Raw genomic sequence first — 22,158 nt, 5'->3', positions numbered from 1 at the left:
GATAATCTCAGCAACCTACATATGTCTACACATTACACTGAATGTGCCCAAGGAAACAAAGGTAATAGCGTGACTTGACAAGGGCATAACTGGTGGATCTGATTTAAAGGGAAGAAGGGTCAATAAGACTTCTGGGGGAAAGTCTTTTAAGCAAAAATAGGAAGCATGAACAAAAGTTAAAGGATGAGGACCCCGTGAAGATTATTTGAGGCAGAGGATCAGCAATGGGGGGAAATGCTTGGAGTGAATGTATCTTGGCACTTCCGGGGAACGGGAAGCATGATCTAAGGAGGGACCAAATGACACAAAATGAGGCCAGACAATAACAGGACCAGTCAATCACACAGGAGCTTCAGTCGAGGAGGATTCCATGAATGAATGTGTCCTCAAACTTGAGCAAAAACAATTGTCCAGAAGAGAGGAAGAGAGATTGAGGATGTTGGTTCCAGCAACTCTTAGTAGTAGTGTAAAAGATTATCTTTGTTTCCAGTCTTCAGATATTATTTCCTAATTCTTGGGTGTACTTCACTGATCATTCTTTATACTCTATGCTTAAATGTTTTTCTGTCTGTGCGTGAGACTTTGATTTTAAAAAGATTTACTAAGAATGCATTTCACTCCCCTCATTAATGCCACCCTAACTTCTTAATGCATTCTTAGTAAATCTTTTCAAAATTAAAGCCCCATGCACAGATAGAAAAAAATTTAAGAATCAAATGAGAAATTATTAGGATGTGGGGGACTGAAGTTTGTATCATTGATCGCCAAAGTACATTTGTCACCAGGTTAGCAAATAGGGCATCATCAGCACCCGGAAACATTTGCAGAATTTTCCCAATCTTCCTTTGATTCTCTTCCCTAAAAGTAACACCATCTTCACTATTCTTAACATAGATTAATTTTGCCCACTTTAAACCTTGTATGAGTGGATTCCTGCATTAGATGCTCTTTGTGTCTGGATTCTTTTGCTCAAGGTTATGTTTGAGCACTGCGACCATGTTTCTGCATGCACTGGTGTCTTACTTGACTTGACCACTATGTAGTATTTGGGTTGTATGAATACTCTGCAAACGATCATTCTTCCTCTTAATGGACATGTGGAGCTCTCTCCAGCTGGAGACTATTTCAGATATGGTTTTTATGAACCTTTTAATCTTTTTTGGTATACAAGGACACACTTCATCCTGTCTTATTTGCAAAGTTAGCGCTACAGAAAGATGGAAGAACAGAGTAAGACAGCTGCTTATTCACTGCCCAAGTGACCAACAGTGGCCAGGGCTAGACTGGGTTGAAACCATGAGCCATGCAGCTTTATCCAGGTCTACAACATGGATATCAGCGGTTCAAGCACTTGGGCCGTCTTCCATTGCTTTATCCAGGCCATTATCAGGGAGCTGGATTGGGAACAGAGCAGCCTGGACAAGAACCAGAATCCATGTGGAATGCTGATTGCACATGCTTTATTCATTATGCTACAACATCAGCCTCTCTGTTTTTTAAAGGAAGGATGCAGTTTTGCTGGTCAGGCTATGAAATAGGTTAGGAAAATTAAAGCAGAAAAACAGTTAACAAATTGAGTAAGCTTATGAGCAACTGGTATTCTACCTAGAGAGACAAAGACAGTCTAGCCATGAGAAGATACTTGGGAAACAAGTGTGTCCTTGTGTTTGTTAATACACACAGACTAGGGAACAGAAATATACTGTATAATCAAGTACAAAATTGCACACGCCCAGAATCAAGTCAACTTTTAGAAGCCTTGTGCTAAAATTAGACAGTTTAATACTAGGGCTGGCGTCCCAGCTCCTGCTCACCCGTAGTCTGTAACCAGAGTCACCTGAAGCCAACATGAGGACAAGGAGATGGGAGTCAGCTCCAGGGACCGGGACAGTTCTGCTGGAGGGTCTTCTTCCTTTTGCCTCTTGTTTCTAAAGCAGGGGTTAAATGCACTGTACTCCTCATCCCCTAGATACCCTTCCTGGGCAGGGAGCTACGGTCAAAGCTTAGTGGCAAGTGACACTTACCAAGCACAGAACATCCTTGACTGAAACTGCAGGTTGAAATCTGGGTGTCTTTGGGAGTGAGGGTGAAAGGAGGGAGAAGAAGCTGAAGGGCTCTGCATTGAGTCCTTGGGATTGGGTAGGAGAAGAGGCAGTGGCATCAGTGATGTCAATAAAAGTCCTTTAAGTGTGTGTCACAGAACACATTCCCGAAGTTTCACACCTCTCAGGGGCAGCATCAGGGGAGCTGCCCCAACGTTTCTGACCTGCCTAATACCAGACTGTGTGGCCAGCAGGCCTAGGGTTGTGATCTACATCATCCCAGGGCAAGATACGGCAGGACACCTGGCAAGAAGCTAAAGCAGCAGCCGAGAAAGGTGGAGGGGACTGAGATATGTGAAACCTCAAAACTCTGTCCCCTTCTGGCATTAGAAGGGGCTAGAAGGTGCGCCTCCGAGCTCTCACCTTGGAGGTAGGGGGTGACTTCGGCAGCTACCCCTTGCGTACGTTTGGGAACTGCGGATGGGTTCGCCAAGCCTGGTGGGGTGCGGGCGCGCGAGGCGCCGCCCCTCCCGGATGCCGGCACGAGAGCCTCTGTCACCCCACGCCGCGCTGCCAGCTGCAGAGCGGGCCCGCCCAGGTGCGCAGGGGTTGGGCCGGAGCCCGGAAGGTGCGCCGCTCCGCCCCGGCCAGGCTCCTGGGTTCCCCATCTCCTGACTCCCCCCACCCCCCGCGTGAAAGCGAAAGTGTCGGGGCCCGAGGAGTTCAGCGACTGGGGGGCGGGGCCGGTGCGGAACCTGGGAACTGGCGCCGGGCGCTGCAGGGGCCATGGATGGGCTCGGCCGCCGCCTGCGAGCCAGCCTGAGACTGAAGCGCGGCCGTGGGGGTTAGTGCTGGCCGGGGCGCGCCGGGCCAGGGGCGCGGGGACCGAGGCGCGCGAGAGCCCGAGGCTGCCGCCTGGGGGGCGGGTGCCGGGGAGGCTGGCGCGGAGGCACGGCTGCCGGAGCCGGTTTGCTAGGGAGTCGGGAGGACTGAGCTGGGCTGGGGGTCAGGTGAGCTGGAAAGAGGGCGCAGGTGGAAAGGAGGAAAGGGTCAAGAGGGGGTGGGGACGGAGGTCCGAGGAGTGGGCAGACCTGCGGGGGTGTCGGGGAGGCGGCTGGCTTAAGGAAACCGTTGTGGGGCCCCCAGAGCCACGTGTCCTGCCATCCGGGAAGCTGTGGTGCAACCGCAGGGTGCCCCAAGTGCCCGGGTAGCTGTGCCTCCTGGAAGGCACCAGCTCAGTCCGGAACCGGCTCCACCGTGGGGCCCCACTCTGCTGTGGCCTTTGCCCGGCTCTTGGGAGCCAGCTGATAGTCACTGGCGGCTCCCTGACCGCGGGCTGGCACCAGCAGCGAATGCCCTGCAGGAAGGTCTGGGTGAGCCGGGGCCGGCAGCTCCCACCTCACCTCTCCAGGCTCATCAGAGAACTGGGACCACGTCCCCGCTTCTGGGCTGGTGGAGTTGATTTGAAGTCCATAGCAGTAGTTTCTCCCTTCTCAGCGGGAGCCCTGGGCTTTGGGAGGCAGACAGGAACTCACAAACCTATTCATTCATTCAGCAAACTTGTTGCTGCACCCCATCAGCGTCCCATGCACAAAGAGCCCCAACATGCTCTGCCCAGAGGCTCCTGTCTTCTGAGAACATGAGTCATGCCCAGACAACCCACCCCTTCTGACACTGGTGAGGCAAAAGGCTGCTCTAAGCCCCCGTGAGGGCCACCCCAGGGGGTGAGGCAGTGACCTCTGAGTGTGTTCTGCCTTTGTTCCTTCCACATCCTTGTTGTTCCTCATGAACACAGGGTTTCCTGTCAACATACCTGGAGGAAGAGCTCAGCCGATAGAGGCCTGGCCCTGTGCAGAACGGTGGGGTGGGGGTGGGGGGAGCTTTAAGGGGGAGGGGGGGCAGGGATAGCTAGCTGGCATTTTGTCTTCTCTAGAGAGTGCCTACCTCTTGTTTTCCCTGGAAGTCCACCGAGGGCATGGGACTGTTCCCTGCAGGCCAGAGGACATTCCAGTGGTTCCAGTTCACCAGCGCCTGGACATGTGGCTGGTGGTGGTACCAGGAAGAACTTTCTGGACCTTGGGGACCTTGAGGACCTTGAGCTGAAAGGACAATACTAGATGTCCTGAGATACAGCACTGCCAGGCTTGGAGAAGGTGGGTTCTCCATCCTTCACCTTCCTGGCCCTCAGGGGTTGTGTATTAGGAGGGGGTGTGTGTGTAAGTCATGCTGGTGCAAAAGAGTAGTGTGGAGGTTGTCATGGGCTGAAAGAGACCGAGCAGAAAGAGGAAGGATTCCCAAAGTCTCCCCTGCTGTATTCTACCCGGCTCTGGCACTGCAGTTAGGTGGCTGTGGGAGGGGCTTCCTGGTGGAGGAACCAGTGTAACCTGACCCCTGATTTCCCTAGAAAGGGTGGGTCCCTCCTTGATTAAATTTGGGGATAATTGCTTCTTGCTAGGGCGCAGGGATTAAAAGTGACGCCTTCTGTGAAACCTGTGTCTGATGGAATTTAGTTTTCTCTGACGCCTTTCTGTGGATCACCCCTTTTGGAAGTAGGGGAGAAAGCCATCTTTTTTCTGGATTACTAGAAGCCTCTGCTCACAAGTTCAGTTCCTTTTTATTTGTCAAGGTTTTTTGAGCTTTGGTGTTCTGTTGACTCTCCTGATAAGGCAGGAGGAAATGGGCTCAAAATGCTGCCCGAAGGATTTAGGAAAAGGCATGATTTCCTGAGACTCTCAAAGATCAGCAAGAAGATGCTGGTTCTCAAAGTACGCTGCAAACCTGTGCAATGCTGGATGTGGAGTGTGCCCGGACAACAAAAGGGTGCACACAAACTTCCATAACCTGCCTGTCACCATGAAGCTAGTAAATTTTTAAAAAATATTTGTTCATTTTTATTGGAAAGGCAGATACACAGAGAGGAGAAGCGACAGAGAGGAAGATCTTCCATCTGTTGATTCACTCCGCAAGCAGCCACAATGGCCAGAGCTGCACCGATTTGAAGCCAGGAGCCTGGAGCTTCTTCCAGGTCTCCCACGAAGGTGCAGGGTCCCAAGGCTTTGGGCTGTCCTCAACTGCTTTCCCAGCCCACAGGGAGGGAGCTGGATGGGAAGTGGGACCACTAGGATTAGAACCAGTGCCCCTATGGGATCCAAGTACGTGTAAGGCCAGGGCTTTAGCTGCTAGGCTATTGCACTAGGCCCAAAGCTCGTAAATTTTAAGCAGCCCTTTAATTCCACTGTGCCTCAGTCTCCCCAGAGAGGAGATGAGGACTGTTCAAGTCTGTACAGGATGTGAATAAGGTGTGGCTGACAGCTTTGAGGGTTCCAGCTCATGCTTCTTACCCACTACAACTTTCCCAGCATCCTTATTTACTGTGCTTGTTCTTGTCCAGGAGTCATGACTGCACCACTGGGTCTTGGTTTTTATTAGTCTGATAAAAGCCAGGTCTAAAACTCCTTTAAAAAAATGTATTCTTAATTTATTTGAAAGGGGGAAAGAGGGATAGATCCAGAGAAACAGAGATCTCTTGTCTACTGGTTCACTTCCCAGATGGGCGAGGCTGAAGCCAGGCATCCGGAACTCAGTCCAGGCCTCCCTCATGGGAAGCGGGGCCCCATGCACTGGGCTCATCCCCTCTGCCTCTCATGGTGCACGTTAGCAGAAAGCCAGGATTGCAAGTAAAGCCAGGATTCACACCCCAGCAACCTCTATGCCCGATGCCCACCCTGCGTCTAGCAATCTCAGGAGGAAAGTAGCCTTTCCCCCTACTCGGGGACCTCTCTGTCATCCACAGGGTACACCGCTCTTGGCAGGCATGGCAGACAGATGCTGGCACCAAACCCCTTTATCCCCTTTGTCTTCTTTGAGACAACTCCGTGCTAAGAGGCCTGTCCTCTGATCCATGCAGACTTTTCATTCAGGGTGTCTGTGAGAATCCCAGGTGATTTGCTGCTATTCTCCCCTATCTCCAGATACAGAAGTAAGCTAGCAGCTCTGCCCATAGCATTGATCAGCCCGATGCTGTTCAACAAGTGGCCCTCAGGCTGCTGCCACCCCAGGCCAGGGTCAGTCTGAATCAGAGCTTCCTCTTTCGGGAAGAGAAAATCTGCTGGAGCCCTGATCAGGTCTCCTTGGCCTTACCCTGGACCGTTGCCTGGTGAGCAGGTCGCTGTAACGGGTGCTGCGGAAAGAGCAGGAATGCTCAGCCTCGCCATCAGGAGACCCTCGGGCATGGGAGGCAGGGGTGCGGAGGAAGGGTCGGGGGTAGGAGAGGCAGTGATTTCTGGGATCCCCTCTCCCGCTAGAATTGCTCCTTTTACAGAATTATCAGGTCAACTTATCTTAATCCAGGGAAGGCAGTGGCATTTGTTGTTTTAGTCCTGTGCTCTTGGTTGGGGTCCGGAAGGCCTGGAAATTCTAGAATGTAGCAGATGACCTTGCAGGGATGGTTGGCTGTTGTTGACCAGGTTGAGAAGTGGAAGGTCAGCAGTCCAAGTTATGAGGCTATCAGATGCCCGTCTCGAGAGCAGCGAGGATCCAGTAGCCACAGCCTGATGCTATGGGACATTCTTCTTCGTTGTCCTGAGGTTGTAAACCAACTCTCTGCGTGCTTGCTGCTTGCTGGCAAGTTCAAAGCCCTGAGCCCAAAAGCAGCTGGGCTCTCTCTGGAGGTGTTTGCTCATGACCTTTTCTGTTACCACACCCTGGGGCTCCTGGGAGGAGCTGAGACCTCAAGCAGCAGTGCCAGGATGCTGCCTCTGTCAGTGCCTGCTTCTGACTACCTCCTGGGTCCCGTCACATCCTCCTAGCTCCCCCCGAAAGGGTGCAGAGGATGGAAACTGCCCTCCCCGCCTCCGCCTCCGATAGAGGACTGCTCAAGGCTCCTGTGGCAGGGGACTGACGCGGCAGCTCCTGGCTGGCTAGGGCTCTCTGTAGGCAGCCTGTGCTGGGAGCAGGGGTGTACTCCATGCCCCGAAGGCCTGGGAAGATGGAAGGACGAGTGGTAGGCCAGGCACTCAGGGTCTTCCGAAACCGGCTGCTTCACCGCCAAGCAGGTCAGGACTGGACTGCCCACTTCCTTCTGGGCGGAGGGTGGCCCTTTCACATGGGGCTGCTGCTGCTTCCTTAAAATGTTCCTTTCCCTTCTGCCCTCGTGTCTCCACCTCCTGTGGTCCCCCATGTGATAGGCCAGAGGTTTTCCTGGTGCTGTGTGGAGCTGACCAGGCACCTCTGTGGGGTTGTTGGGCTCATAGTCATATGCCCCAGGGGCCTGTTGTGACTGTGGGGTTCTGGGTTTTCTCTCTGCCATACAGTTCTAGGAGTGCCCCAGGACACCCTGGGAGCAGACTGAGTGTGGTGGCCCCCGGCCCAGGGCCTGCTGTGGCCTCTGCAGTGCATTTCCTTGGCTTTGCACCAGTGTTTTCTGCCCTCTTCCCTCCCAGCTCCGCAGGGTTTCAGGTCTCCCAGGGCAGGTGTGGAAACTGCCCGCTTGGCTCTGGTCCCAATTCGTGACCGCTGGTGCGGTCCAGGCTGGTGTGGTGGCTTGGAGGCATGGAGGCTTGCCCAGATTCTCAGATTCTGCTCTGTGGCTGGGTGAGGCAGCGAGTGAATGGGTCCTGCTCTTTTGGTTTCAGGATCTTCCCAGGACAATCAGAATGAAGCTGTAAAGGAGCCAGAAAGGACCCAGGAACACCCTCTGCCCAATTTTGCTGGAGGGCAGCACTTCTTTGAATACCTTCTGGTGGTTTCCCTGAAAAAGAAGATTTTAGGGGATGACTATGAGCCCACCATCACCTACCAGTTTCCCAAGGTACGGCCTGGAGGGAGGCGTGTTTGCATGGCAGCTGCCTTGGGCTCCGGTCTCTTGCTCCCTGTCTTGCCGGGGCTTGAGCTCTGAGCTCACTACTTTCCATTTCCTTCTTAGCCAGATAACAGAAAATTGTTCTCGCTTGCAGAATTAAGGTTTGCCCTAAGCTCCCAAGCAGAAGAATAAGGCTAGAGCTGCTGCTTTTTGTGGATCCTCCCACCCAAGTTCTTCTAAGTTCTGTCACCCTTCTCTGTAGAGAAACGTATCTTCTGCTGGACCTCCCGGAAGGATCACCTCCCTAGGCTGTGCAGGAAGGATGGTGGGCAAGTGCCTGGCTGGTGGGCAAGCACTGTGCTCTGTCATAGCACAAGCACTGGGCTGCTTCTTGGGTGATTATGTCCTGGTTGAAGGGGCCCATTTAGCCTCTGTGTTAACAGGTGCAGCAACTGAGTTGGCCGCTTCTCATCTCTGATGTGGTGTCTCACTTATGTCATCCTCCCACATGGCTGTGCCATCTCAGGGCCTTTCTGTCTTCAGGATGGTCCCTTGACACTCTTCCTGAAATATGTACATCTTCAAGATAGTGAAAGCCAACCCAGTTTGTGTTGATAGGACCCAGAAGAGCACATCTTAACTTCAGGACCAACCAGGCAGTCTCTAGGATGCAGACCATTTAGGATAACAGGCTAAAGCAAGTTTGGGTGCCCAGAACAGTGGGAAGGCTTGTCCTCAAATGGCTGTAGTGATCCAAAGAAGCCTCCTAGCCCCCAAGTCCCCTCCTCCAACATCGTTCTCCTTTTTCTTACAGCGGGAGAACCTGCTGCGGGGCCAGCAGGAGGAGGAGGAGCGGCTGCTCAAAGCCATCCCATTGTTCTGCTTCCCAGATGGGAATGAGTGGGCACCACTCACTGAGTATCCCAGGTAATGCTCAGCCCCGGGCTAGGGGTATCTGATAGAGGGCAGAGGGACAGGGGTGAGTCATGGGGCTCCTGTGGTCGCCCTCACCTGTGGTGTATAATAATATATTTCCAAGTATGTTTACCTGTAAACATCCTGCCTAGGATCTCTCAAGGCCAAGGATATTGGCTATGTTTGGTCACTGCGCAAAGATGGGTGACATTTGGTCACCTAACCTCGGCATAGTGAGCACTCTTTTTGTCTCTGCTGCTGGCAGCACTGGGGCTTTGCAGGAGGTCTTGGCCTCAAGAGGAAGACTATATAGCAAAAGTCCTTACTGCTGAAGCCCTGGAAATTGGCTGAGATTAAATTTTGAGCTGATTGAGTATGGATGAGAAACGCTCCCTCAGAGCCTTTGAGAGAGTATAAATACGGAACCTATATCAAAAGATGGGTTTGGAGAACTAAATGAGATGAGGCACTTAGGGCTCAACACCTAGGAGCACTTAGTAGGCATGTTATTACTACCATGATTGGTCAGCAGCCCTTGGTTGACCTTGACACTGACTGCCCATCTGCTCTTTCTTAGGGAGACATTTTCCTTCGTCCTGACCAATGTGGATGGGAGCAGGAAGATCGGCTACTGCAGGCGCCTCCTGGTCTGTACAGCTCAGAACTAACCCCTCCTCAGCTCCACAGCTGGCCTTGCTCAAGCCTCTGCTGCAGAAGCTCAGGCTCCCTGGGAGTGGTGGCTAGAGAGAGAGAGAGAGAGTCCAACCCAGCACCTGCTGCTTTGTTTGTGCCCCATCCCTGCAAACCCACAAAAATGATGACATAATGCCCCTCCTCACTCATCCGGGGACCTTTGCTGTCCATGCTCTAGTCTGAGCTCTCCTCTTGGCCTTTGCTCTCCAAAATTCCCCTTTCTTTGCGAAGGGCTTCAACTGACTCCTGTCCTTGCCTTCTTTGTCCAAGCCTGTTGGCTGCAGAGCAGACCTAGAATTTGGGCAATGAGGTTTAGTTCTTGTGTCTCAGGAGGAGCCTCTAAGCCGCCTTTCCAGTACCGCCTTTCCCTAGCCATTTCTTCATCTCTAAGATGCACTTGCTTCCTGTGTCTGCTGAGCCCCAGCTTGTGCTGGTCCTGAAGGTGGCAGTGTTTGCCTGGGGGCCTGCTGGGCCCCTGAAGGATCTTCTTTTGACCTTGGTGGCTGTTCTGACCTCCTTGCTGCCTGACCAATGCATGGCACAACCCTGGTCCATGTACCCCCTGCCTTCGTTCTCCCTTCTGCCCAGCCCTCTGCCTTGTGCCCCATCAGCCCTAGCTGGCAGAAGTCCCAGAGGAGGCTGCAGCATTGAAGGTGCTTCTCTGTCCCTCTGTAGCCTGCTGGCCCTGGCCCTCGCCTTCCCCGGGTGTACTGCATCATCAGCTGCATCGGCTGCTTCGGCTTGTTCTCCAAGGTAGGAGTGGTGCGGGAATCCCTGGGGCCTGTTGGGCGGGTTCGGCTCCCAGGTGCTGCCCATCTGCCAGTCCTGCCTGTGCAAGCTGAGCCCTGAGTTGCAACCACCCCCTCAGCCTCGGTGGACATCAGGACACACCTGGGAAAACCCCTGGCAGAAGTGCCTGGGCTAGACTGACTTGATTTTAGAGAAAAGTGAAGGCTACTGCAGGGGGAGCTGCTGTTCTCACTGGTCAGGTTAGGAAGCAGTTGGAGCAGCCAAGGGGCACAGCCTTGGAAAACGTTTGCCCTGAGTTTCTACGTTCTTAGCTGTCACCTGGATATGATGATCTGCAGAGTATGGCCCCTGCACTTTTATCTCTAGACTCGTAGTGGTATCAAATAAGGTGATGTAGGAGAGGCAGAGCACTGAGCAAATAGCAGGAATTTCTTTGAACTCAGTTGAGTGTTGATGCACCTATGGCAGGATCAGAGCATGTTCTGCCTTCAGCTGGACCCTGGGAGGAGGGGAGGAAATGCTGTGGCTTTGCGTGGACTCAGCGTTCACCTCTGAGAAGAGAAGGCAGCTTTTGATGCGGGAAGCCTCCAGTGCAAGCTGGAGAGCAGAGAGATTTAGGTCTGTGGGTTCCCACTCTGAGCAGCCCAAATGAGTGTGGCGCTGTTGTGGGTAATGCCTTAGCCCTTGGAGGACTTCCTAGCGGGCAGTGTTGTGTTGTTAGGAGAAAAGAGGCATCTGGTGTGATGAAGAAGGTGAAGGCAAGGGAAGGAGGCAGCTGCTGTGCAGGCAGTAAATAGCAGATTGTTTGGCACAAGAGCAGATTTTGTCAAGGAGGGAGCAGGAGAACCAGCAGGTGGAGGCACCACGTGAGCCCCTCATGGTGCTTGGCACGTGAGCTCTCTGCCCTCTGCCCAGTTGCGTCCTCTAAGCTGTGATCCCCGGTGGGGGTTCTCCTTCCCTGCAGATCCTGGATGAAGTGGAGAAGAGGCATCAGATCTCCATGGCTGTCATCTACCCATTCATGCAGGGCCTCCGGGAGGCATCCTTCCCTGCTCCTGGGAGGACTGTCACACTCAAGAGCTTCATCCCTGACTCAGGCACTGAGGTGGGTTAGCACAACAGGTTCGAGCCACCAGACTTCCCTGACATCTCTCATCTCCAGTCAAGTACAAAGAAACTCAGCCAGATGGAGACTGGCACTTAGAGTTGTTGGCAGACCTAAAAAGCAAATGCAAACTTGCGGGTTCTTCTAACCTAATGCCCACAGCTCTAAGTTATTGTGAAAACCCTCAGACTTTTTAATTGGTAATCCACAAGCCTTGGAAGTGGAGATTTTTGGTGCTAGAAAGGACTTTGCCCCCAGCCCCTAAACAGCCCCTTGTCCTCACACCCCATCCTGTGGTCCTTGTCTGTCCTATTTCTCCACCTTACAGCTTCTATTTGTTTACTTATCCCATCTGCCCAGAGTCCCACCCATTCCTTCTGAGGATGTGATTGTTTCAAGGCGCTGAACAGACTGAGATAGCAAAAGCCACATTCATTGTTCTAGAATTACAGTTCCGGTCCCTGGGTCGGGGGATGGGTGCCCCTCTGCAAGTTGGCTTCCCTATGGGAAAAATAAGGTGGGAGGCTTAAGTTTCCCATTTACTTGAAAAATAAGTCCTCAGTGCTTACAGTGTGCTGAGCTATTCTCTGGGCACACAGTGGTGAACAGTGTGGCCCCTGATTTCGTGAAGCTGAAATTCCAGTGGGGAAGACAGACACTAAGTGAGCAAACTCAGCAATCTATGCATCATGAGAAATAGCATAATTGAGATGGAAATTGCACAGCCACAGCGAAGTGCAAGGTGGCCAGGGAGGAGCTCTGAGACCTGAAGGTGGGGAGGAATGCAGGCAAGTGAGCCACCCAGGTGCAGCCTCACCCAGGAAGGCAGGCGGCAGGAAGGCTGTGGGTTTGGAAGGCCAAGATGTTGATGTGATGCCCTGTGGCGCTAGAGAGTGGGCAGAGCTAATGCTGACCCCATGGTTGTCCTCAGAGTGGAGCAAAGCAATATAATGTGGGTTTTTAGCAGGGAAGGAGAGGAGAGACAGCATCAGCTCTCTCTTATGGGGAGCTTGGTGTAGAGGCCCAGCACTCAGGTCTGTGTGATTGTGTGATGACCTCCTTCACTCTTGTTTCCCCACAGTTCATCTCCCTGACACGGCCCCTGGACTCCCATCTAGAACATGTGGATTTCAGTTCTCTGTTGGACTGTCTCCGTTATGAGCAGATTCTGCAGATCTTTGCCTCTGCGGTGCTAGAGAGAAAAATCATCTTCCTGGCCGAAGGTCTCAGGTGAGTTCAGCCAGAGTGACTGCTCTGGGTGGGCTGGAATCCCTGGGCTTAAGGGCACAGCCTGGGGTTCTCCAGAGGAAGTCGGGCAGTAGAACCCCGTGTGCACCCTCCCACTCTCAGGTCCTGGGGCTACACTTGAAGTCTAGAGAAGCAGATGGTGCAGTCGCCCTGCCCGACTCTCCAAATGGGATTGTTGCCTGGTCCAGAAAGGGGTCCCTGACTTAGCTCTGAGAAGAGCAGGAAGTATTCCTGGGACAGCCTAGGTGGGACTGGCCAGGGTAGATGCAGAGATGATTCTGCCCTTGCAAAATGGAGGGATGGAAGGAGGGTGGAGAACAGGACAGGAAGGTCTACGATGCTATGGAGGTTAAGCCCATTTATTTACCCACTCAAGAAACATTTATGATGTGCCTGCTGTTCACCAGTTGTGTGGCATTGGGAAGACACAAGAAAGACATGATCCTTGACCTTGGGGGCTGCAGAATTTTCTGGTGGTTGAAAGCACAAGGTCATGGGCAGAAGCAGAATGAGGATTAAATTTGTCCACCTCTAGTTATGAGGCTCCCTTGAGTTAGTTTATTAACTTCTTGAGGTCATGATCTTCTCTGTAAAATGGAAATGATTATACCTTCTGAGGATCCTCATAAGGTTGAGGAGAGAATTAAAATAAATCATACACACTAGGTATTTGTCATCCTGCTAGGCACATGCTGGTAAGTGCTAGATATTCTTTTATCAAGTTCACAGTTGAATGTATCCTGCCTGTAGTTGAAACAGGGTGTTTTCAAGTCTAAGAAACATGGAGAGACAAGTGATAGAGTGGAGAAGAACAAAACAAAAATGAATACAAAATAGTAGGTGATTGACCTATTGCTGCCTATCTGGGGAAGTAGAGAGGACTAATGGCATTGGACTAAAAACTCTGGTTCTAGCTTTTCTGGGGAAAAGGATATTAGGGACTGAAATGACAGAAATTGGCAGGGTCAGGTGGATGTTATGGGTGACAGAGGAGAGGGAAGCTTGAGCAAGGAATGAGTTCTGCTTGTTGAAAAGTCTAACAACATCTGAAATTGGTGATAACTGCGAAGGAACTAGTTGCAAGCTACTCCTCCTGACAGGCGTGGCATGCTCTTTTACTTAGGAAAGCTCTCTCCCTCTATGAAAAGATGTTTCTGTGGCAGCTGCGGCTGGAGTTCTGACTTCTCTGCACACACAGGTCAGCATTTAGGAAGCAAAAGGGGCAGGGTGTACATCCTGGCGTGCCATTTCTCCAGGGAAGTGTCACCACTCCCTTCTTCTTTTCCATGCCCAGTCTGCAGACCCCTGAAGCCCACCCCTGAAGCCCAGGCAGGACAGGCACTCCCAGAGATCTCGTGCCCCACTGGCACTCTCAGAGTGCCCTTCCTTGTAACTCAGAAAGTACAAGCTTTTACAAGTTTCCACATGTGTGTTTTTATTGGCCTTGGCTTTGGGGCAGTTTGGCTGGCAGGTTGAGGATCCTTGGAAGTTTACGAGGTGGCACAGGCTACAGGGTGAGGAGGGAGGCTGAGCTGTGACTTGGGCAGCAAAGACAGGAGCAATGCTTTGTTGGAAAGGCTGGAGGGGCCACCTCTGTGGGACTTTCCGGGTAGGGATTCCTGGGCAGGGGTTCCTGGAACCCAGGGATTTCCCAGGCTAACTCAAGCAACAACCTGGTAACTTTGAACTGGCTCAAGCGGCCAGAGGGCACCGTGTGAGGTCGAGGCTGGGCATGAGGGTGGTCAGGTACAGAGAGGAGAAAAAGTCTTCCCCTAGTGTGTCCATGTTTGCCTCCTTGCTACACCACAAGTTCCTGAAAAGCGGAGCCAGTGTCTTCCTCTTCCCAACACCCACATCCTTAGTTTCACTGTGAACACACTGCAGGGTAGTTTCTTCCCTCCCTTCTTCAGAGCTGCTTGCTCCTGTTTCCTGCCAGTAAGGGGCTAAGAAGACAGACAGAGGAAAAAAGCAGATCAAACAGAGACCCCGCCCTTGGTGGAGCCTTGGCCTCTTCTGATCTCTGCTCCTCCTCCAGACAAGTGGTTACAAGCTCTATGAACAGTGGGGCTCCCAGACTTGCCTCTTTGCACTGAGCCAGTCAGCACTTCTGGCAGCTGCCCGGGGCAGTGGGCTGTGAGGCGGGTTTGGGGTGGAGGTGCCCCGGGCCCCTCTGAGAGTCACTTTTTCATGTTCTGTCCTAGCACCCTGTCTCAATGCATCCACGCTACTGCCGCCCTGCTCTACCCCTTCAGCTGGGCACATACCTACATCCCTGTTGTTCCGGAGAGCCTCCTGGCAACTGTCTGCTGCCCTACCCCCTTCATGGTTGGAGTGCAAATGCGCTTTCTGCAGGAGGTTATGGACAGCCCCATGGAAGAGGTATGGTGCCACAAGACAAGGGTGGGAGGGCAGAACTTGGATCCCTGCTGTGCTGCTAACAGCCCTGCCATTGGGAACCAGTGGCATTCCCTTGTTGAGCAAAGCTTTTGGAATTCTGGGGGAAACAATCTGCCTGAGTGCCCAGCACATAGTTGATGCTCAAGAACGCGTGCTCTTTCCTCTGCAGTGATTTCCTGTTGGGCTGAAAAGCAGTGACACAAAGCTTATGTTTAGGGGTCATCACACTATTCTGTGCTAGCTAGCAACAAAGTCATCTCTGAGATGCCCCGTCTCTCTGGATGGATGGTCCCAGCTGGTCTTTGTAACACACACCCCACTAGAACTCATTCAGATTCCTTGGAAGTGAGCTCAGACAGCCCTGCTATAAACTGTGAGTCTTCAAGGCGCAGACTTGTGCAGCAAGAACCATGTTTCTCAGTAACCAAGCACTCAATTGGCTATTGAGGATATAGGGCCACATTCCTTATGATGTTTGCTAGCTTCTTACTTCTGGGCAATATCCCAGAAACAGAGGGCTCAGGAGTGAAAATAGGAATCAATAACATGAGTTTATTGCTAATGCTGAAAAAATAACTCCAAACACATGCTCTGTTTTGATTGTCAGTAGGATAGTGAGTTATGACATTGGAAACCAGAGAGATCCCAGGGAACATCTGTCCTGGCTAACCGTTGACTCAGGCTATGCCAAGATAGTGGAGAGGCGGAGTGTGGAGGAAGCTATACCGAGGTGTATAGGCAGCACTGCAGGGGGGGTTTCCCCACTTTGCTTAACACAATTAAGGTCCAGAGAACTCAACTGACTTAGCTGAGGCCACAGAGGGAGCAGCGGAACCTGGCACAGGAAGCACCAAAGCCCTCCCTATGGGAAATACTTCTGGGAGGTAGAGAGGCAGGCTGTGTGTTTCCCTTCGTTGCTTCCCTGGCTGTCCCACCCCTCCTCGAGCTGCTGAGTACACATGCCCTTTGAACCACACTGAGCCTCGTGACTAACTGGGACAGAGTATTAGCTCTGTGTTTAGCAATAAAACTTACCATGTCCCAACCCCAAAAGTTAGGAAACTTCCTGACTCTGCAACTCCTGCTCCTGGGGAGCTTCAGCCCTCCCAGCAATGACCAGGCAGGAAGACATCCGAGGCTGGAAGGACCCTGGCTTCTGCCCTCCAACACGTGGCCTGTTTTATCTGTCATCAGCAGCTGTGAAATGGGCAGTGGAGGAGGAGGAGGAGTGAGGGCCGTGTGAGCAGAGGTGTGTGTGGGGGGGGGAAGGGCGGGGAAGAAGATCTCCTGACTTCCCCTATAGACAATAATATGCTCCAATTCTGGAAAGATTTCTGGAAACAATCTAATTTAAAAAAAATCTTTTGACACACTCTTTCCTCCCGACCTCTCTCCCGCTGCCCTGGTCAATGAACAGTTTTCTCTGCATGCAGGTATCTGAGCCTATGGTATAAGTGGTTTCAGGCCTGGACTAGTTCAACTTTCCTCTCTTGCGATGCATAATTACAATACACGTCTGTTTTTTGGCATACTTTTTTTATGTGCTGGTATTTTCAAGAAGGGAGCAAGGAGGGATTGTTCACACTCAAGAGTAAATGGAAAAGACAAAGCCAACACAGGCCCCTAAATGGCCCAGGATCTAGGGAATTAGTGCAGCCTGGTAATGTTGTGCTTAAAGGGGAAGAGCTAGCTGATGGTCACTCTTTAGAAATGTAGGTCAGGGTTTAAGTTTCTGACTTTTCAGAAGAGGTCAAAAGTCTAAATTTTATGTGAATTCAAGTTAAATACTGGAAATTAGTTATTCAGAACTACTCTTGAGGATCAAAGAAATGGAACTGCTGGTTGTAATCAGCCAGAACAATGTCCAAGTGTAATAGGCTGGAGACTCCTAGGTTGACAGTGCTGGGCTGCAACTTAGGAGTCACAAGGTCCAGCCACCCGCTTGTCTCACTTTCAGCCTAGAGACATCAACTCCTTCCTCACTTCCTTTTGGTTTCTTTTCCTCTTTGCTCCAGATTCATTTATTTCCCTTTGTTCCTTGAACCTGAGGCTATCTCCTTCCCTCCTAAGGCTACTGCTGAAGGCCCAAAGGTCTGAGAGGATTGTAGCTGGAACTCCCAGCAATTGTACATAAAGCTATTGCAAGCATTAAAAGATCAAAGCACTCCACTTCTGACCTGAAACAGACCAGAGGAAAGGGAGTTGGAGCACAGTTGTAGAGAGAAAACTGCAAACCCAAGACAGAGCAGTGCCATCTTGGAAACTGGTGCTTCTATTTGTTAGCAGTAGGAATTCTGGCTATTTAGTTACTTTAGTCCTGTTTCCTTACCTGCAACACAGAGATTGTACTTACCTTACAGGATTGTGGTGAGGATTAGATATGAATTACAGTATGCAAAGTGCTTATGTATGCCATGTATTAAAATGTTGCGATTGTAAAAGAAAGCACCACAAGCAATGTTTTATTAGGGGTCACTGACTATGATTTTTCCACGTTGCATTTTCTTAGCTCTTCAAAGACAGACACACACAGGCAACTTTCTGCAGGAAGGGAACTATTTCCAGAGCTGAATGGTGGGGATGAGAATGCCAGCAGACAGGCCCTGAGGATTAAAGATGTAGATGTTTTCACTGCCTGGGCTGAAAGAGTAGCTTCTGGCAGAAATGGAAATGAAAAGATCTCCTGAGGTATATCCTAAAGGGCAAGAGATAACACCATTCTATTTATTTCAGGTCCTGTTGGTGAATCTCCATGAAGGAACCTTCTTACTGTCTGTAAGTGGCTGGGTTCAGAGCCCCCTGCAGGTCTACTGCTCACCCAACAACTCATTTCACCCAAGTTGTACTTAATTCCAACAAACAGCAGTACTTTTGCTGTATGAGAATCTGTATTAACAGGGAGTCCAGAAAAAGACCCATAGGTCTCTAGTACAAGGCAATCAGTGGCATTGCCTTTCAGGTGTACATCAAGCACCACAGGGAATAAGGGGATCTTTTGCTAATGTCTGGAATCAGGCCAAAGTGAAGACAGAGCTTCTGCTATGTCCTGATTATTTGGGGATGGGGTAGGAATGCAGAATTCTTGTCTTCCTTACCCTATCCTGCCAGTCCCCTTCATCCCATACCTCCTCCCTGACTGCTCAACTCTGAGTTGACTTGGTGTTCTAGGTTGGCGATGAAAAAGACATCCTGCCGCCAAAGCTCCAGGATGACATCCTGGACTCCCTCGGCCAAGGGAGCAACGAGTTTAAGAGTAAGTGCTAGCCCCTCTTGGTTTGAGGGACCATGTGATTTGTACTCTTCCTCAGTAATGGCAGAGATCATAGACCTGATCTCTCCTTTACTTGCCATCAGCAGCTACAATCCCTACCCAACCATTTTCCCCAGGAGCTTTCTGCCTGCAGCAAAAGCCACCCTGACATAGCCTTTTTGTGTCCCCTGCAGCTGCGGAACAAATCAACGAGCATGTTTCAGGGCCTTTTGTTCAGTTCTTTGTCAAGACTGTAGGTCACTACGCTTCCTACATCAAGCGGGAAGCCAATGGGCAAGGACACTTCCAAGAACGGCCCTTCTGTAAGGCTCTGACCTCCAAGACCAACCGCCGATTTGTGAAGAAGTTCGTGAAGACACAGCTCTTCTCCCTCTTCATTCAGGAGGCTGAGAAGAGCAAGACTCCTCCTGCAGGTACACAGGAACAGCCCCCAAGAAGTCCAATACCACAGTGTTACCTCTAAGCTGAATAAGGTGGAGAAAAAGGTATTTCTCTCTAGAGGCCCACAGAAGACTATAATTCTATTAGGATTGGAAGGAGTTAACCTGAAACCCAAGGAGATGCCTCAAGGCTGCACAGGGCTCTCTCTTAGTTTAGAACTAATTCCTGCTCAGTGGTTGTGTCCTAACCCTCATTCCCCTGCCCCATCCACCTTTTGGGACAAATTGAATACTTAGACCTTTATAGGTTTGTGAAGGGAGGGGGATCCCAGCCCAGTGTCTGGGGTACAAAACAGGTATCTCTGGATACAAACTCCTGGGCTTGTTACACTTTACCTGAGCAGATTAGATATCTCCCATGCTTGTTTCTGAACCCACAGGCTACTTCCAACAGAAAATACTTGAATATGAAGAACAGAAGAAACAGAAGAAATCAAGGGAAAAGACTGTGAAGTAAGAGATGCGCTCAGGGAACAACTAGACCTACAGGCCAGTCCTGGACTTGGGCCTCTGCCAGTGTGGTAGGAGCAGTGAAGCTCTCAGGCCTCGGAATCCACAGCCTCCCCTGAGTCCTGGGGACTAGGGTTTGCTTCAAGCTGGTGTCTGAGTCTGGGATCTCCAATATCACTGTTCTGAACTTTGGAGGGTTCTGACCCCAAGCTCACAGGACTGGGCTACACGCTGCATGTCTGGCAGATGTCTGGCAGCAGTGATACAGGACAGGTAACGATAGCACAGGTGTTATAGGCACTTAATTAGAAGTTGCTATAAACACCCTTTCCTGGAAACCAATATTAAAAAATCAGCAACGCAGTTGGGGCCCTAAGGCTCAGCCCCTCCACAAACATAAAAGGAAGTCCATGGAAACGTGAGGATGAGAATAAAGATGAAAATCTTATTGTTTGTGTGTATCTTTGGCTACCACTGGAGGAAAAGAATGAACAGAATCAGGAGCATGAGATGTGTATGTTTGAATACGCTAGATTAGAATTAGACTGCCAGGTCATGGTGGCCCACAGCCCTGGGCTGTTTAGAGTTGTAGATTTGTAAGGGTTAGCAGTTCCACTTACAAGAAAGAGTAGAAGTACTGGTCAAAGTAGTAATACTACTGGTTTTCAGTCATGGCTGAAGAGTCTGCTAGCCATAGGAAGGCTACCGTAATCTAGGGGTAACTCCATGTAGTATCAAATCACGTAACTTGACTTGATTTCAATCGGGAAGCTAGTGAGGAACACTGCACTGCTTCTACAAAGAGGTCTGTTTGGACTAGTTTTCTTTTTGTCTTAGACATCCTGTCTCCAACTGGCTGCTATTTTGGGGACGCCTATAGGTCATAATCTTTAGAGTTCAAAGGAGTTTAGGGATCACCTGGTCCTTTCTCACTTTCTACCTCTAGGATAGCTTCTGCTTAAAATTGTAATATGTGGGAAATTTTCCAAGCAGCATTTGCTTGTTTAAAAAATTCAACCTTTTCTGTTGGTGATTTATTTTTGGAAGGCAGACACACAGAGATCTTGTGTTTGCTAGTTTACTCCCCCCAGTACCCACAACCACCACGCCTGGGCTAGGCAGAAGACAGGAGCCAAGAATTCAACCTGTGTCTCCCACATGGGTGCCAGGGACTGAAGTACCTGAACCATCATATGCAGCCCCTCAAGGTGAGAAAGCTGGATGGGAAGTAGAGAAGTGGGACTCGAACCAGTTACTCCAATAATGGGATGCGGGTTATGTACTGTCTTTGGCTGCTCCATTAAATGTCTGGCCTTACTTTTAAAATGTGTTGAGGAGGATGTCTGGCCTCTCAGTTAAAGAGGCAGCTCAATAATGCATTGAATATTTGGGAGCCTGAGCTGAAGTCCTAGCTCTCTTCCTAATTTCATCTTCCTGGTAATGAGCATCCTAGGAGGCAGCAGCTGATAGCGCGAGTACTTGCGTCTCTGCCACCCACGTAAAAGACTTGGATTGAATTCCTGGTTTCTGGCTTTGGCTGCGCCTGGCCCCAGGGGCTAAGGTTTTTGGGCAGCGCCAATGCCTCTCAGTCTTTCAAATGTGTCAAATAAGTAAAAATTCTAAATGTGTTTATGTGAATATGGTCCCTGAATTCTATGCACAATACAAATACTTTTGGAGGGCGGGATAACAGGAAGATGGGGTGGGGAGCTCCCAATTATAGTTAAAAATTGACATTGTTTGATTTTTGGCAAGAGACCTGCTACAGGTAGATGTTCCACTGCCACATATACTAAAAAATGGATGTAACTCAAAAAGGGTTCAGAACAGGAACTAGAATCCTGGGAAGCTTGCCCTAAGGATGTAGACTGACACGGCTGCAGCCATTTTTGGTTGGTACTTCATCTTGCTCTTTGGATAAGCCTGACAATCATCTAAAATCTTGTAAACAAAGTTGTTAAGATAACCTTCTAGGCTTGTCTTACCGAATCAGGCTCTGGGAATGTCCCTTATTTAATACCTGAAATGTTGAGTTCTTGAAAAAGCACAGGTGTACTTAACCTAGCATGGGCCACTTTTGTCTATAACATTCAGATTTTTCTGCAGCCTTTCTGTGTGCACTTTTCCTGTCTGCCCCCTCCCCTGAGATTGCTTTTCTCCCAACATCCACGCCTACCCCCTACCCTGGCCTCCAATAAAGAACACTCTGTAATCTTGGAATTGTCTAATTTTTTTTTTCCTTTGGTTTCTTGACCACTGCTGCCTTTGGCTGCTGGTGTTTTTGAAACACTTGTGAAAATATTCTTTGAAGCCCTATCCCAAATCTGCCATATCATCTTTATAGTTAGGACCTGGAATTCTGTAATTCTTTAAACCTTATTCAGGATATTTTAATACTTGACCAGATAAACGAAGAATCGGGGCCAGCTGAGGTTCACTACAAATGTACTCTGGATCTGATTCTAATGGCAGCTAGAAACCCACACCAATACCTGGATGCTTTTTAGATTCCCTTTACATTGAAAAAGATCCTAGGAGAACATAATCATACACATTTCAACTAGCCCTCAAACACTTGGTTGTAGCATTAGCTCACTAGAGCTCAGTGTGATGTAGGGAAGCACAGTGGAACAAGACACAGAAGACTTGGTTCAGGCTCTGTTGTGAAAAATGGCAGTGCTATGACACACTGGTTACCTATTCAGCTATAATTTTCTCTGCCAGCAATTAATGCCTGTTTTGTCTGCTGTAACAAGTAACATAACAGTTGTACAGTACAAGCAGAATTTTTCTTCCATATCCTGCTTTGTTCTACTCTCCAAATCATTACTGGTATTTTCCTGCATGTATCCCTCTATCCCAGAGGTTGGAGAAGTTGCCAGCAAGGTAGTGGGAGGTTTCTTTTCTTGTACTGTCAGGCAAAGAAATCACGGTTTTAATTCCCATTGCTAATCCAGATCTACAGGATATTGATGGAACCGTTAAAAGTGCAAGAAAGTAGGCAAGGCATTGCAGCTACTATTTATATTCCTGATTAGAGTACAAGG

General features: G+C 50.2%; 2 protein-coding genes across 4 annotated transcripts in view; one reads left to right on the top strand and one right to left on the bottom strand.

The window, feature by feature from the left end:
- Nucleotides 1-6,251, bottom strand: part of LOC121168824 (chitinase-3-like protein 2) — a 42,243-nt gene extending 35,992 nt beyond the window's left edge. The window contains exon 1 of the mRNA XM_040999212.1: nt 6,183-6,251. The gene's annotated coding sequence lies outside the window, so the exon portion shown is untranslated. The remainder of the gene's footprint in view (nt 1-6,182) is intronic.
- DENND2D (DENN domain containing 2D) lies at nt 2,715-21,497 on the top strand. Of its 3 annotated transcripts, none has more exons than XM_040999215.1 (12): nt 2,715-2,886; nt 7,676-7,851; nt 8,657-8,769; nt 9,335-9,404; nt 10,126-10,203; nt 11,165-11,305; nt 12,387-12,535; nt 14,755-14,932; nt 17,684-17,725; nt 18,119-18,203; nt 18,395-18,634; nt 19,042-21,497. In XM_040999215.1, exons 1-12 carry the CDS (start codon nt 2,829-2,831, stop codon nt 19,116-19,118), a joined length of 1,407 nt encoding a protein of 468 aa, XP_040855149.1. In that variant the 5' UTR covers nt 2,715-2,828; the 3' UTR covers nt 19,119-21,497. The 3 variants fall into 3 exon arrangements, with proteins under 3 accessions (XP_040855149.1, XP_040855150.1, XP_040855148.1); XM_040999216.1 differs by lacking the exon at nt 2,715-2,886 and adding an exon at nt 3,299-3,415; XM_040999214.1 differs by lacking the exon at nt 2,715-2,886 and adding an exon at nt 6,867-7,096.
- Nucleotides 21,498-22,158: the final 661 nt, after the last annotated feature.

The sequence above is a fragment of the Ochotona curzoniae genome, unplaced genomic scaffold (assembly GCF_017591425.1).
Source record: "Ochotona curzoniae isolate NIBS_2020 unplaced genomic scaffold, NIBS_Ocur_1.0 scaffold_1037, whole genome shotgun sequence".
Taxonomy (NCBI): Eukaryota; Metazoa; Chordata; class Mammalia; order Lagomorpha; family Ochotonidae; genus Ochotona; species Ochotona curzoniae.
Note: the sequence above shows the minus strand (reverse complement) of the source record. Positions and strands in the feature narration are given on the sequence as shown.